This window comes from Ochlerotatus camptorhynchus, unplaced genomic scaffold (genome assembly GCF_037179485.1).
Source record: "Ochlerotatus camptorhynchus isolate MF236.1 unplaced genomic scaffold, CSIRO-AGI_Acam_v1.1 ptg000308l, whole genome shotgun sequence".
NCBI classification, from domain to species: domain Eukaryota; kingdom Metazoa; phylum Arthropoda; class Insecta; order Diptera; family Culicidae; genus Ochlerotatus; species Ochlerotatus camptorhynchus.
Window position 1 is genome coordinate 255,008 of NW_027040796.1, and position 17,282 is coordinate 272,289.

Here is a 17,282-nt window from a genome sequence, read left to right on the forward strand (position 1 = left end):
TTGAAAAACAAGAAATCATTCAAATAGGGCAATCATTCAAGCAAAATTCACTAGCACTAGACGGAAATCTACACGCTTACCTTCATCCCGTACCCGTTGGCATCCTTGTTGACGGTGAGAACTAGTGTCAGCATTGGCACCGGTGCGCTCTTCGGTGAATCCCGGGTCGAGGTCAGCGTCTGGGGTCGTTGTTGCCGATGGGCGGCCGCGTTGCCGTTCAGGTTGTTGCTGGACGAGGTACGGCTGTGGTGATGATGCAACGGTGACCTGATCGATCGAATCGAAAACCAGGCAGGCACAGGCAGGCAAATCATGCAGAAGCCAAGTCAAATCAAGTGAAGAAAAAACATGGAAAGAAGAAGATAAAAGAAAAAAGAACACACAATCAACAAAAAACTATGAAGACTTTTTTTTTGTACGGGCTATGTGTATGAAATTAATGGTAAAAAATTAAAGTGAAAACAAACAAGCTTGCTAATCTACACGGCTACGCTTGAGGTGATTTTTGTTGGAATGGAATATGTGCTTGATGGTAGGGTTGGTATGCTTTTAGAAAATGTTGAAAATTCACCCAACCGCTGATATGTTCACGATCAAGAGATGGGTGAATTACCTTATACTTCCAATACCTTAATTGCAGACGTCAGATCAGTGTAAGATTACGAAAATGTGGCTTGGCATCATTTAATTCTGAATAGAATATGTACTAAGTAACAACCCTAATAACGGCCAGCTGATGTCATCCGGTGACCGATGACGATCGAGAAGGCCAACTCAACCCGGTAGGTGTGTTTGTGTGTGTGTGTGTGTCGATGATCAAACATTGTCGGTCGGTTTGTTTTCCTTTGACCACAGCACAGCAGCAGCGCAGCACGGAAGGTGCAAAATGAAATGACCTAATCCGTGTGAAAAAATCGCTTTTGCGAGGAAAAGTGATTGAATGATGGAACATTCCCGATCACCGCGCACATCGTCTGGACCGAATGGAACAGGTATGGAAAATTGTTCGAAGAAACAATTCCGTGCAAATGGTGTTGAAGTGTTGATAAAGTGTCGTGCTGACATGTACGGTGACGACACGAGGTACCGGTTTGTCACACGACGGACACGCAGAGGCAGAATCAGTCGCCTTCGATGCGGCAAATACGGGAAGAAAGCGGTTTCTTTTGATGGCGATTATCGCTTTATTGTTAAATGGATTGAATAGCTGTGACCTCGGTTGCAATAAGCTAACTGTTCTCGGGGAAAAAACGGTAACCGGGAGTGTTTGTCGTTTGTCGTGATCAAATCGAGATCAAGATTGAATACTGTTTTTCTCTATGGGAAATGGTTTTGCCGGAGATAAATAATTCATCAGTGCATAGGAAAGGGCCAAGCCCTCAGCATTTTATGCAGCTCAATTTATATATTAGTGATAAGCAAACTGCGGACAGCGGGCTACTTGCGACCCAAAGATAAATTCCTCAATATATGACCAGTGTGGCTTACAAGTCATGATAAACATTATCTTAAAATTTATATATACATTATATATAAATTCAAACGACTTACGCAATGCTTGCCTACTTTTTAAATTTAGTCTGATAGAACGGTGCAACTGAAGACGACATATCAAGAAGAAGACTGACTTGTCTGACTTGAGTAATGGTAGAAACATCGCCGCTAAATATAGGGCCTCCCTTAGCTCAGTCGACAAAGGCGCAGCTACAAAGCAAGACCATGCTGGAGGTGGTTGAGTTCGATTCCCGGTCCGATCTAGGATTTTTTCGGGTTGGAAAATTTATCGACTTTCCCTGAGCATATAGTATGATTGTACTTGCCGCACAATTATACTAATACAAAAATGGTGCAGGAATCGAAGCTCTCAACTGTGGAAGTGCATCTAGAACACTAAGTTGAGAGCACGCTATAAGCTAATATACGATATGCAATTAGCTTGAAAATCGAGGAAGAGGAAGAAGAAGAAGAAGAAGAAGAAGAAGAAGAAGAACAGGGTTGTTACAAGAAAATTTGCATCAAATCCACGTGAAATCTCGAAATATTTTCATTTGAATTCAACGATTTTGAAACAGCATTTTTAAGAATTTATTAATTTCTCCCCAAATGTCCCGAGTGTAACACTGATTCGTGTCCTTGTGAATAAAATGTAGCTTATTCTAGTGTTTAACTAGTTGTTTACCAGGAATTTTGCTTTTAGTAGCAAATCCCATATTCGGACCCATTTATATGCATATAGATTTTTCTTGAACTTCTCCAGAACCAAGGTTGCAAAGACTCATTTCAGCTAAAACAATGTTTTTCTAAATTATGAAATAATTAGTTGCCATGATCGAATTTTGAATTGGTAGGATACAAGAAGAGGTTGCAAAGAATGTGTTTGACATATTAAACCTGTTTATTTCACTTCATGAGAGTCACAATCAGCGATTTTTCACAAACTCACTCACTCACTCACTCACTCACTCACTCAGCGATCAGCAAATCGATGATTGTGACTCATAGAAAGCAAAATTTACAGGTTTTATGTTTGCAACGCATACTTTGTAACCTCTTCTTGTAAGTTACAAGTAAAACATGCCATCATACCATCTTTTGGTTTTATTATTCCGAAAAACATTATTTTAGCTGAAATGAGTCTTTCAGGGTTGCTTCCACTCACTTGCTATAAAAAAATATTTTTCGGAATGATGCAATCATTAGTCGTTATAATGCTGTGTTGCACGTGTAAGTAACAGGAAGAAGGTGTAAAGTATGTGTTTGACTCATAAAACCTGCAAATTTCGCTTTGAGCGCGTCACAATCAGCGATCTTATGATTCGTGAGCGTTCACTCAGAGTGAGCGCTCACGAGTCGTAAAATCGCTGATTGTGACGCACTGAAAGCAATATAGACAGATTTTATGTGTCAAACATATACTTCATGACCTCTTCTTGTAACTTACAAGTACTAATTAGCATTATAATATTTCATGATTACATAATTCGGAAAAACATTTTTTTATAGCAAGTGAGTGGAAGTAACCCTGTTTGCAACCTTGTCCAGAACTTCTATGGATTGGCATTTTTTTCCTAGAGATTTTTTTACATTTTGAGATTCTTTACAGCTTTTCTGAGGTTTCATGAAATGTGTTAAGATTCTCTGAACCGCTCTACGATTTTCTCTGAGGTGCCCTTATCTTACTTACAGGGCTGGCAGCAATTAATGACAGCATAGTGATTTTAGTGACCATTTTAAAGAAAAAAGTGAACAAATAGTGACTTATATAGTTGTTAAAAAGGTGACTAAGATGTTGCCTAAGCGAAGAAAAGTATTCGTTCTGATGGAACACCAAATAAATGTTGGATGTTTTAGGCTTATGCAATTAGTATCTCATAAACACTTATGTACGATGTGAACCTTTAAAGCGAAAGATTAAATAGAAAGATTATGATCAAACCCACGGTATTAGCCAGGGTGTCTACACACAACCGGGAAACGTGAGGTTCTACCACAGATTTGCATGAAATGTATGCAGAACTTGCAATGTTTCAAGACATGAACAGATTCTGTGATGTGGTCGGCGGATGGGTTTTTTTAAATAATTTTGTAATTTTTATGTCGGATTAATTTTTGAAAAAAGTTTGTTTTCTCACATTCATTACGTCTAGAAAATCATTTCGTGAAGGTTTTATTCAAAAATAAGCATTCTGGAAAACTTGTTTGTATGCTGCAAGAACTGCCATTAAATACATATGTTAGCGGCGCCGGTGGTGTAGTAGTAAGCGTAACAGACTCTCACCCCAAAGGGCCGGGGTATATTTAATCCCAGTCGGCGCCGCCGGGATTTTCAGAGGCATAACATTTCTGATCACGCCTAATAAATAAAACCGTTGGTCCCCGGTCCATGAGTTGATGGGTCGACAGGTAGGGTCCAGGTATGGAAGCTACCTCCCTGGCGTCGACAGCATTGGTGCTGATTACGGAAAACAAAATCAACGGAAAACAAACCAAGGAAAAAAAAAAGTATTAGATGTAAGAAAAATTTGTTTTGTGTGTACTACCTGGTAAAACCTAGAAAACCGGGAATCCTCAGGGAAGCTCATCGTTACTCAGGGAATTTAATAATATTCTTAATAAGGATTTTTTTTGCTTTATGGCTGGTTAACCTTTGCAGCTAGTGGCTGGTTAACCTTGGAGCTTACTAAGGACATTTTTAAGAAAATAATGCATTTCAAAATACAAACATTTCATTTTCTCGTCATTTTCAATCTCATATTGAACAGAGTTGTTTAATCTTCAGTAACAAATCAATTTTAAAAATTCATTAGCTTGAAATGTTTTTTTTTTCTTTTCTTTTGGATCTTGGATTAAACTTCCCTGAACTTTTTGCGACTTCCTATAGGTTTCTCAATTTTAGTAACGATCATGGACTTCTCTAAAATTGTAACAATTAGCTGAAGCTATCGAAACTTCTTTAAAAATGTATTTCATTTCTCTAATGTTAACGGAACTGCTCTAAGGTTCTCTGTTCTTTCCTGACGTTCTCGAAGCTTCTCTAAAGTTTATACTATTATCACGATTCTTGTTGTACCGCCCTGGAATTAATTGAACGGTCTTAAAAATGTTAAAGTTGCCATGAATTTCTGAACATCTGTGCAGACCTCAATAATTTTTTAAACATCGCTAATTTTCTGAAATCAATGGAACTGAACCCACCCTATTTTTAGAATTTACTTAAATTGTTTGAAATGCTTCCGCATTTTGCTAATGTTCATTAAAGTTCTTGATGTTTCATAGACTTCTAAAAAGTTCTCGAAATGTTTCTGAAAATCTCTGCAGTTCTGTGAAACTTCTAAAATTTCTTTAAGTTGAACATGGCGTCAGAGTACCCTTTCGAGTTGGCAAACCGATTGGGACAATGGAAATCTTGGACGATGGTTACATTCAATTATTCCTAATGTTTCTTCGAGAGCGTGGTTTAAAGGCTTGGGTTTAAGTCGTGACTTCATTCGCGTTATGAGTAGACTTATGTCTAACCACTATTCGCTAGATGCTCATCTCAATAGAATAAATTTTGTGGACAGCAACATCTGTTGGTGTGGAAACGGTTACGATGACATCGATCACGCAGTTTGGCAATGTACGGATAATGACGCCGCTAGAGGGCGACTTTTGAATACCCTCGAGGCCCAAGGAAGACAACCCTATATCCCTATCAGAGTATAAGAATTTAGTTGGTTTGTCTTTTGTATCTCTTTATTAGTTTTCGTTTGTCTTGTCCCCCGTCTCGATGAGTCTCATCGTCACCCACTTGTCACCATAGCCGGTCGAACTTCAGATGAATCTAGAACCACACTACCGTTCATACTGGCGACATCGCTCTGATGAGACCACGAAACCATACTTCCAAGCTTCTCCCCTTTTCCTATCCTTCGATAATGTTCCCCTCTAACCTCGGGTAAGCCGCGAGTATTCGGTCCAACTCCTACTAAATATAAAATTAAGTGAATTTTGTTACAAACAAAGAACAATGAATTATCGGCTCCGTAAAGCTAACGCGATTGAGCCTTACAAATAAACGAACTAGATAAAAAAAAAGTTGAACATGCATATTTCCCACAAATATTATATTTGAACAAGTTTCTGAAATTCTTGTCTATAACTGTAAATACTTCAAGAAATTTGTAAGAATTTGAAGTCCAATTCTTTGCACAGTGGAACTATGCTTGGCTTATGGAATATAATTGTTATTTCCAAGGATCTCAGTCCAAGGGAATTCTGGGGAAAAAAATCATTAAGAGTTCAATCTGTTATTATGAGTAGAATTTCAAGAAAACCCTCAAATGAATTTAATGTGAATTTTAATGAAAACTCAAAAGAAAGAATTTTAATAAAAACTCAAAAAAAGTTTCGAAAAAATACAAAGCGTATGCTGAGCAGAACTACAAGTGAATTTTCATGAGAAATCTCCGACGAATATGGAATGGAATATTCTGATGTCTTCAGAACTACTTGAAAATTCCCAAAATTTTCCTGAAATTAATTAAACTGAATTGACGTTCTTTTGTAGTTTGAGAAACTCACCTGATGCTCACAATACTTCTCATCAAATTTTAAAACTTCCCTGAACTTTTTCGGGCTTCCTACAGGCTCCTTGATTTTACAAACGATCATGGATTTTCTCTCTAAAGTTTTAACAATTCACTCAAGCTATCGAAACTTCTTTAAAATGTATGTAATTTCTCTAATGTTACTGGAACTGCTCTAAGGTTTTCTGTTCTTTCCTGAAGTTCTAAAAGCTTCTCTAAAGATTTTGCTATTCTAATGATGCTTGTTGTACTGCCCTGAATTTAATTTAACTTTCTTAAAAATGTTTAAGCTTCCGTGAATTTCTGAACTTATGTGCATATCTCAATAATATTCTAAACATCGCTAACACTCCCCCTGAAATTTCCCCTATTTTTGTATCCCGCATTTTACCAATGTTCATTAATGTTCCTGAAGTTCCATGGACTTCTAAGAAGTTCTCGAAATTTTTCTGAAAATCTTTGTATTTCTGTGAAAATTTTTGAAGTTTTTTTCTGAAATTTCTGGAATTTCTTTAAGCTCCAGCAATTTTCTTGGAATCAACACAAAATAATTAATATACTGGGTGATTCAGAAGAACTGTCAATTTCACAAATACGCAATTCTAAATGGATAAAATGGGTATATGTTCAAGAATTTTTGTTTTAAAGTGTGTACCAATATCAGCTTGTATTGATAGTAGGATTTGAAATTTCATTCGTTTTCGGTTTCAAGCAGCCATGGACGTGAGACTTGAAACTGAAATCTCTTCGAAAGAATGAAACATTTATTCATTCATTTTTCACACCACTAGAGAGATAAAAAGGAACCATGCGTGGAAAATCCGTTCAATATCAGAGCTTAGATGCATCGCCAGGACTCCAAAAGTGCTGGAACTAAAACGTGCTAATAGCTGTGGTTCATTTTTTAGGCTGGTAATTAAAGGTAAAGGAAGAGATATTTGAATGAAAGTATGCTAAGTTGAACGTTATGGTATACTACAATATACTGGAAAATACTGATATCAAAAAATCATGCAAGCGTTCAATCGTTATGGACATTTTTTAAAGTGACAGTTATTCCAAATCTGATTTTTCTGAAGTTCATGAAAATGCCTCCTTAAATTATCTACACTAATTCATAACTTCTTCAATAGTCTAGACTTTTCTGAAGTTATTAAAACTGCCCAAAATATTTCTGAATTTTCTTAAAGTTCTCTAGACAGCGCAGAATTTCTCATCATTTATTATAAGAACCCGCAAATTTGCTGAAATTAATTGAATTGCTTTTTTGCAATTTCACATTTTTGCTTAAGATTCATAAAGTCTATAAACGCTAACGGAACTTTGCCTTAAATAATTATTTTTCTTTGATCTTATCTGGAGATCCCTGGAGTTTTCTATGTTAACCTGTGATTCTGATATATATATTCAAAATTTCCTGGTGCTTCTAAAGTTTTAGGATCAATCAGAATTCTAGGAATATCCTATAATTCCACGGAACTCCTTGTAAGTTACTACAAATTTCTTCGAGTTAATGAGATTGATCTGAAGTTATCTGATCGTCATCGAAGTACTCGAAACTTCGATAAATATCATGGAACTATCCAAAAATATCTAAATTTCTTAGATACTAAAGATATCGGTGCTTTCTACAAGTTTTCGCATTTTTTCATTAATGGAACTTCGTTAATGTTCTCTTATCAACTTAGCCAAATTAAAAAATATGAGTTCTAGACATTTCTAAGATATGACACCCTTAAAATGCTCTCACATTTTCCGAATGTTCATACAACTTTTATTATGTTCCAGAAATTCTCTCGGAGCTTTGCTGAAGATTCTGGAAATTCCCAGAGTTTGTCGCAACTTCTTTTGGGTTTCTGCAATTTCCTTCAAATTATTTGAATCTCCAATCTGTTATGATGTTCTCGGAGCTTCCCTGAAGCTCTCTGTTCTATTGAATATCTCAGTTTTACTCTGACATAAATGGAATTCTCGTAAACATCTTTAAACTTCCCTGCAATTCTCTAGACTTCTTGTGAAGTACCTGAAATATTTCTGAAGTTTTCATAAATTATCTGCTGGTCCCTAAAATTTCCGGAACGTCTTAAGGGTTCTCGATTTTTTTTCAGCTCATCATGGAACTATCATGAATTGTTCTAAAGTTCAAAGTCAAAGATCAAGTCTAGACTAGAGTTACGGGAAGTTTCTTTTAGATCCCTGAAATTCCTCAAAGATCTCTGGATCTAGATTAGCTGAAGTACTAAGAACTTCTTAATAGTTACCACAATTTTCCTCAAGTTATCTACATTTTTGTAGTTCACTTGACACCGGTGAAGTTGCTGCAACTACTTGGAAACTAATAGAATAGCTTTGAGGTTCTTGAAGTTGCCAGTAAGCTCCCCATATTTTCAGGAAACTAACTTGTTGTGAAGTTAATAAAGCTTCACTGAAGATCTTTAGTCTTTCATAAAGTTATTTACAAACTTTACATAAATCATATGTTTCTTTTTGTAAATCTGGCACTTTGAAAATTTTCAATATCTTGAACTTGTACATGGAATACGACACTTTGAGACATTTAATATCTTGAGATCGTAAACTTACTTAAATGAAATATGTCTTAAACTCAACATTTAATTGATTTTAATGTAAAAATGTTTCTTTAAAACTATTTTTTTTTCTCTTGATCTGTTTTCCGTTGAACTTGTTTTCCATTGCTGTTGATTTTGTTTTACAAAAAAGGTATTTTTAGCACATTTAAAAAATAGCTTTCTTATTTTAAACTAGGGAATTATCCGATGAAGATCTGCAAAAACCTGGGAGACTCAGGCTTCGAATTGTTCCAAAATTAGAATAAAATGTACGCATCGACTATCAGATCCTACCCGCTGCAAGAAGAATCGTCAACCATAACATAAATGCATGCTTAAAAAGTTGAAAATAGTGACTGATTACAAGCAAAAACGACTTTAGTGACTTGGCCTTAAAAAAGGAGACTTTTTAGTGACTGGCTTGAAAAAAGTGACCAAGTCACTAAAAAGTGACTCGCTCACAACCCTGTACTGTAACCCTGTAATTAATATCTGACACTGTTGTTTGGGACCTCAATACACATCGGAAGAGTAGTGGGGAACAGGGGGTTGCATGATCCACCATACATACTTGACCCACTCCAATGGACTTACTTTGAAAAATGGGCAGCAAAACGTAACAAAACATTGAGGTACTTTGTTTGAAAATTTATTAACCATCCCCTTGGATCCACCATATGAATTGTATATGTAACAGTAGGGTATAAGTTGTTGAACAAAATTACGTTATTAACTGTTAATACCTGCTAACGTGCAAGATACATCATTTTAAACATAGTGGTATTACATTATAAAAACGGTCGAAAATCTTTAAAACTAAGAGATAGCGATTTACTTTCTTCTATCAACATGTGCATTTTTAAAGAACCTACAACTTTGTAGAACATTTTATCTAAGTGTATACCAACCATAAGCATAACTTTTAATTACTCAAATAAAGTTCTCAAACAATGAAGAAGCATTCTAGAAGACATCAATATGCTACACTCAATAGTTTCATCGCAAATAACCATGTCCCTCTTTTTAAGATTTTGGCCCATTGTGAACCGGTGGGATTTGAACCCACAATTCTTCTTAGCATTTAATTCCAACTCCGAAACCTTTAAAAATTTGGAGTTTAAAAAAACTAGAAAAAGAAACTAACTCCTCTAAACAACTTTGCCTCAGATGTCATTTCGATCAGAAGTGACGTTTTAGTGCTACAATTTATTAAAAAATGTCAAAAACGTCATTTTGAAAAAAATACACGATCCAAAATGGCCGAATTTTTGCAAAAATGTGAATGATTGTCCATAACACATAATTATGCAATGTTTCATACAAATCGGAGATGATCGGGTCTTATTTTTTTATTTTTTATCTTATTTGGACTGGAACTGGTTAGTTCCTAATTTTAATTCCTATAATAGAGGAAACCTTAAAGTAACATTATTGCAATTGTAGGTGCAATAACAGTTTATTCGTTATCGAGAAAATATCATACCTTCAATTCAATAAATATGAAAATCCGTCATTATTCGAACAAAAGACCCATATTACACCTATAAAATCTCCACTAGAACACCTACCCGACAAAAACCCATTCAAATTATCTAAAATCATAAGTTTTAAATATTAGCTGGAAGGTTTACAGACCATGCTGCATGGAGTGTTTCATAATATTCTTTAAAATTTAATATTCGATGTGGGCAATAAATATTTCAACCAATAACATTAACTTATCCGGCAAATTTAACTAATATATTTGATAATCAAATAGATCCAAATACCTCTGAACAAAATGGTAAATATCTAAAATCAAGTTAAGATTTTAAAGTATTTATTTTAAAGTTGTTGGAGAATTCCATTTCTAGATATAAAAAAGTTTTTCAATCTCGGGATCTTGGTGGGTTTGAATTTTTTAACATTTAATGCTTAAGAATATTGAAAATTTATACAAATCCGGAAATCATTTTCTCAAGTCCTAAAACTTAAATTTTATTTTTTTTTTCTACACGCGGATTTTTTTTTTCAAAGCCCGGATCTCAATTTATTATATTTTACGTAACTTTTCAAAACCTCAGGATATCAAAAGTCTCACAATAAATGCCATAGTTAAGAATCTTGAAAATGTTTCTTAGTCTAGAACCTCTAGAATCATGATATTCTTTCGAAATCCAGGATCATATAGATATTGAAATTTTTGCCTTGAATTGTATTCCATATTTTCCAAATTTTTTAAGTACGAAACCTAGAAACTGAAATACGTCCCAGAACCTTGAAATGATCCATGTCTTGGATCTTTAAAAATGTGCCTAGTCCAAGAACTTTTCCCTGGATTTAAATTGTTCAAGTCTAAGACTTCTATATACAATCATTATTTCACTTTCCTACATGATGATATAGGGGAAATGGATGTAATGTCGGCCTAAATGCCTCTAATTTGGGCCCATACATAAATTCAGCAATCGACTACATTTTCAATAGCGACCAAAAATATCCATAAGTATCGCCCTAATATTTAAAGCGTTCATCTAAATACAATTGATAAAGAGCAGACTTTTAGCGAAGGGGGACGATTGAAAAATATTTCCCTGAATTTAAAGAAAATTCCCTGACATTCCCTGAGTTTCTTGGTCATAAATATAATTCGGCACTCGACACCCTCAACCCCCCCTCCTTGTTGTGATGTAAGTGGCTCGATGGCCTAGTAGCGACTATGTTTGCTTACTGAGCAGCATATCGTGGGTTCTATCCCACACGCCTTTTACACCTCATATTGATAATGTTTCTCAGATTAACAGAAAATGTGTTTAGCTTGTATATGCAACAACAAACCCGAAAGGAAATGCAGAAGACGACAATCGAGTCTTTTTGATATGTAACATGAAAATTCAGTTCAGAGTTTTTTTGTTTGCTCAAACGAACCATGCCAGAACGCTCGCCTTAACTCTTTATGAGCTTCGAAATTAGGTCACCCTTCCGCAAAACAAACGACGTAGCTTTTACCACTCAATTCTATCCGCAAACATGCATGTGGGTGGCTTAGCCAATCAACAGAGGGATACAGTCAACCACCCGTGTAACTATATGAACACACATTTTCACGCACAACCATAATCACGGTGGCGCCAAGCGTTGATAATAGGGCCCAATTTTCTCACCTGTGCGTCGTCATCGTTAATGCATACACAGCCCCTATCGGGTGAGGCGAGGTGGTGTCTCGCGCCACAATTTCCTACAATCGCCGCCATCATCATCATCATCATCACCATCGTCGTAGGGCGCAAGGCTCACTGCTTCCAATCAGGAAAAAATCGAGGCACTGCACCCGCCACCGCTAGGTTACATAACAACGTGTGCAACTAGTATACACCTAAACAGTCGTAAACGCTAACGTCCAGTGCAAAAACCAACAGCCATCATCCGTCCGACGTCTAATTAAATCATAATTATATCAGAGAGTCTCTATCGCTTGGCTCCTGGTCCGTCTCGGTCCAGTAGAAACGGCACTGAAACTCAACTCAATGGGGGTATTTATTGCCCACAGAGGAAAAATAAACTCTCTTATATCGTGCCGTCCTCTGCCCCTAGTACCTACTAAAAGAGGAGTAGTCTAGTGATGGTAGTGATGGTACTCTCGGGCCGGAGTCAATTTGCACCATTAGCTCGTAAAACGTTTTCTTTTAATTAGGAATTTGAAAACACACCTCACTTTGCTTGTTTTCTTCTCACCATCACAGTCGGGCACGGTGGTTGTAGTCGTCGTCGACAATCATAATAATAATAATAATAACACTGTAATAGTAACATCGTTTACGCTCGAGTGTGTACACACGCTTGCAGAGCGCAAACAATCCCCGTTGGGAATGGGAGGGAAGCATTTTCCTTTCCTACGATAATTGCTCCATTTCTCCGCCAAAAATCAAGTGAAACATACCAAGAGAGTCAGAGCGAGAGAGAGAGAGAGAGGTAGAGTGTGAGTTGCAATCAATACTTGGCAGCTTTTGCTTGTCACGCAGCAGCAGAAGCCAAACCAGAAACATTGCATTGCTGGTATCAACATCAAATTCCAGCCATAACATAACCCCTTTTCCCCATTTTCGACGGGTGGACTCGAGGTTCGCAAACGAACCGAATCCATATTGGTGCTTTGAGATGGGAGGTGGTAGAAGGTGGAATTTCCGTAGCTGTATAACGAGTGCAATAACAACACGATGGCATGGCATCCATAATCCGTGGGGGCTTTCGTTTTCAATGATGCGTTTTTTTTTTCGTTTCCTTCTTCTATTTCGGGTGTTATCGAGCCGTGAAATACTTTTTGGCTTGATGAGTTGGGATTTCATAAATCGTCACCGGTTTGATTGGTTGGTTTTTATTGCTTTATTTCGTTCGGTAAGTTGGTAACCTAATTGGTGTTTCACTTCGAATGTAAGACATAATTCAACTTTGATGCCATATGAAATGTTGTTCGTGGCGACTTATCGAATCTCATAGGAAAACAATAAAAATAAGATCCATGGTAGTCATGGTAAAGGCCAAACGAAAAAGTAAATTGTTAAGAAGACGCCAAAACGGTATTCTCATTTATTTTTCAGGGAGTTTTTAGGTTTTCCAATATTTTTTGCATTCTGGATACCACAGTGCACAAATTATACTCAACTATTTTTTTTAGCTGTTAGGAAATTTTCATGACGATCATTTTCCTTGGCAGGAAATGTCACTTTGGTATCATCGGTGAAGTCATCACTAAAAAAAAAGGTTCCTTTCTTTTGGGCGTTTTATATATATAAGGGTATTTGAAAAATGTTCCAAGTCTGAAATGTTTAAAAATATCGAACATAGTGTTGAAATTTAAGAATCTTGTTGATTTTTCTTGGTTCGGTTTCTTGCAAAAAAACTTAAACCGAGATCACGATAAGCTAAGCTTGAGATCTAGATCGTGAGTTAAATCGGACGCCTTTTCTATTACAGCTTTGATTGAAGTATAGAACGTAGAAAACCACTGTACTGATAAACCTTATTAAAAACTGTGCGGGAACACATTACGTTTACTTTCCACGGATTCTAAAGCATCATTGAGCCTTGCCATTATTTCATTTGAGAAGCTTTATGTAACTGGGCTTGAACAAATATCCACCGAAATGGTTTGTTATGATGTAAGGGGGGCTCGGAGGCCTAGTAGCAACCGTTTTTGCTTATTGAGCAGAAATTTACAGGTCTTATCCCAAGCTCCTTTACATTATCATTTGCATATCATTCCTTAATGGAGTGAAAATCTTATTCGTGAAATTTTCGGGAAACAAAACATTTGATCACATCACTTATGAAGGTCCAACGAAACATACACAATCAAGGTCACTATAATAATGCTTCCTATCCTAACAAGTACGTGTACAAGTACGTGGTCGGCGCCATTATCTATCTTCAATATATGGAGTCACTGAAACTTTTACAATGAGAAGGTACGGTCAGATTCAGCCCCATTTAGTTGATTTAAAGATAATTAACACCGTTTTCCACTAGGGTTGTACAAACTGAATACTTAACACTAGACAATGGACAACACCCAACACCCCGTAGACCAGTAAGGAAATTTCCTTTTTACGAGAAGTGACTCACACAATACGCCTGAGCTGGCAACGAAGCCCACAGTAGCTTTCCATCTATCACTGAATCTAGGGTGGAAGCGATACAAGCTCCATTGATCGAGAACTTTCCTGGTCACGTCCTTGCAACTGATGGCGATATCAAGGATTTTTAGTTAGACACATAGTTAAGAGCGATGCAGTGAACTCTACGACCTTCAAAAGTGTTACGGGAGGGGTGGAATTTTGTTAGTAGGAAGGGTAATTCCAAGGTGGGTAGAAACCCTTAATAAACATTGTTTAGTGGTGTGAGAGTATGGTAAATTATTTCCCATGAACATCTATAAAACTATCATTTCGGGGCCTGATTTGTAAATAAACAAAGCTGGGGTCCTAAATAGAGCAAAAGTTGCATCAGTTATTCACAGTAGTATCCTCAGTGGTCGTCTCCTCAGCAATTTTTTGTATGTCCTTGATGTTTTCCGTCGATCTTGTTTTCTGTACTGACAACCAATGCTACCGACGCCAGAGATTCAGCTCGCATACCTAAACCCTACCTATCGACCCATCAACTCATAGACCGGGGACCAACGACTTTACTTCCCGAAGGAAGGCTTGATCAGAGATTGTATACCTCAAAAATTCCCGATGGCACCGACTGAACCCACACACTAAGAAAAATTCATGTAAATTTAGGTGCTCTGAGAGTGACATATACGATCGTCAATTTTGACATAAATTTGAGTCATAACAGACGCAAAATATAGCTTAATCAAACTTACTTTTCGTCGAGCAACGAACTTTTCAGTCTCGGAGCACTTAATATTACATGTCATGCTTGTTTACGTCTCATCTTTTGTGTCAAAGATGGATTCCGTCTCGTGTAAAATTAGTTATTTCTAAGTGTGCAGGCCCTATGGCACTGCTTCCTCAGTTTTCATTACAGTTGTTTTTGAATAGTCTACTAGACTAGACAGAGGCGTCGCGTGTTTCATTTGTTTACCTGTGCACCAAGCTTTGTTCGTTATAGTTTACCACCACTTATTAGTTTTTGTTTTATTTTTCAATGCTCCATGAATTCGAGGGACATATTATCCATTACCATATTAATCACTACCTAACGTAACATTTTAAGAGTCTATCATCTTGTATAAACAAAGTTTGTATGGCCCTTTTCGCGCTAATCGAAGTAGGAGGAATTGCAAAACTTAACTAATTCAAGCTGAACTCTGCATTAGGTCCTAAGTAATATTGATCGATTCTCTTCGTCGACTTTCTCTTTCGGTTATAACTTGAGCATATAACCGTTTCTTGTTGCTTCTTTTGTCGATCTGTGTGCTGAAAATATCTGGGAATGTCTTTACATGACCGTGGAGATAAAAAGAGAAAATCGACGGAGAGAATTTGTCAATGTTATTTAGGACCTAATGCAATGTTCAGCTTAAATTCTCGTTTTTATCAAAAGGCTAACTCTTTCGACTTAAGTGTAATAAATTATATCCATCAAACACTTCCGAAAATATTTTTGACATTTTGATGCAAAACAATGTCAAAATCTAGAGAAAATTCATAGTCCCCTGGGTAGCAAACTTGAATTAATCAACTCATTATTCATCAGAACAACACTATCAGAATGAACCAGGGGAAGCTCATAAGAAAGGCGCACCGGTGCAACTATTGATGAATCTACGCGAAACTGCACCAGTGCATGCGACACCTAGGTTTGAAATCCAAAACCACAAAAGTGATGATGTACTAAAAATATTTCATACGGTTTGACAGGTAGAAAAACGTCATTATCATTTTCTCATCATTTCCATATGCTGGTCGACCGTAACGTAAATTCATAATTCGGTAATTGAGAGATTCACAGTTGACAAGAAAATGAGAGCGGGCTTTGCGCTCTCTTTCTCCATTACTCTCTTTGCCTGCAATCAGATATCAAAGTACACAGCGAGAAATGCACGCTTTGGGCACCCATACACATCAAATATTCTTCTAATTTAAACTAACACATTTAAACCGGTTTGCAAGTATGATAACGTCCAAAGCGTACCAGGCTGCTGTTTCCGTGTTGCTCCCGTTTGACGCGTGGCTGCTGAAAGCTTCAATTAGAACTAGTGGTGCAAACCGCCATGTATTGTATTGTGGAAAATTTGTGGTATTTTTCAAGAGGTGATAGAAGGTCTGCTTGACTTACATCAGGCATTTGACCATTCACAAACTTGCCACCCGCCACCCAAAAAAGATCGTAATTAGGTGCACTATTTGACGAGTTTTGTCATGGTAGTGTTATCGATATGCTTAGAAATCAATGCATTAGGGGTTAGGCAGACCATCCGAACTGAATTTAATCCTTTTTGAAGCAAACCAAGGTCGAAGACAATCCGTTGTGAAGTAATGAACCCATTGGTAATAGAAAACTTTGAGAAGCTGCTCGACAGAAATCATCAAACAAGATTCATGAGTCTCTATTACGAGTACATGACGCTGGAAATTGGCCCTTCTTCATTCAATTCCTCTCGTGTTTGCCTCCAAGACTTTTATAGTTCCTCTGTAAATTTTGATCTGACCATGTTGCAAGAAATCCGTGGAATACCAGATCACCATCGGTCGATGGTTGTTCCCTTAATTTTTGCAAACAAGTACCACCATGTTAGTAACAATAAGAGTTTTTTCACAGATGGGTCAACTATAAACGCTTCCACTGGATTTGGAGTATTCAACGAATTTCATAGCGCCTCATATCAACTGCAAAAACCCTGTTCCGTATTCGTTGCGGAACTAGCAGCCATATTTTACGCAGTAGAGCAAATTGCCTCACTACCATCTGATTACTATTTTATTTTTACTGATAGCCTTAGCTCGTTGGAGGCTATTCGATCAATGAGGCCGATGAAGCACTCCTCGTATTTCCTGACCGAAATCCAAGATAAATTGAGTACTTTATCTAGCTGCTCCTATACTATCACCTTAGTTTGGGTCCCATCTCATTGCTCAATTCTGGGTAATGAGAAAGCGGACTCGCTAGCTAAGGTGGGCGCTATGGAAGGCGATATTTTTGATCGACAAATCGC

At 37.0% G+C, this 17,282-nt stretch overlaps 1 protein-coding gene across 8 annotated transcripts in view; it reads right to left on the bottom strand.

Annotated features, from left to right (window-relative positions):
- The window catches only part of RhoGEF2 (Rho guanine nucleotide exchange factor 2), a 289,609-nt gene that overhangs the window by 213,311 nt on the left and 59,016 nt on the right, over window positions 1-17,282 (bottom strand). For 6 of the 8 annotated variants that reach the window (XM_065229135.1, XM_065229131.1, XM_065229129.1 and 3 more), the window contains exon 2: window positions 81-267. The exons of the other annotated variants lie outside the window; for them this stretch is intronic. In XM_065229135.1, coding sequence (XP_065085207.1) covers window positions 81-267 — 187 coding nt within the window. The remainder of the gene's footprint in view (window positions 1-80; window positions 268-17,282) is intronic. 8 annotated transcript variants of the gene reach the window in all.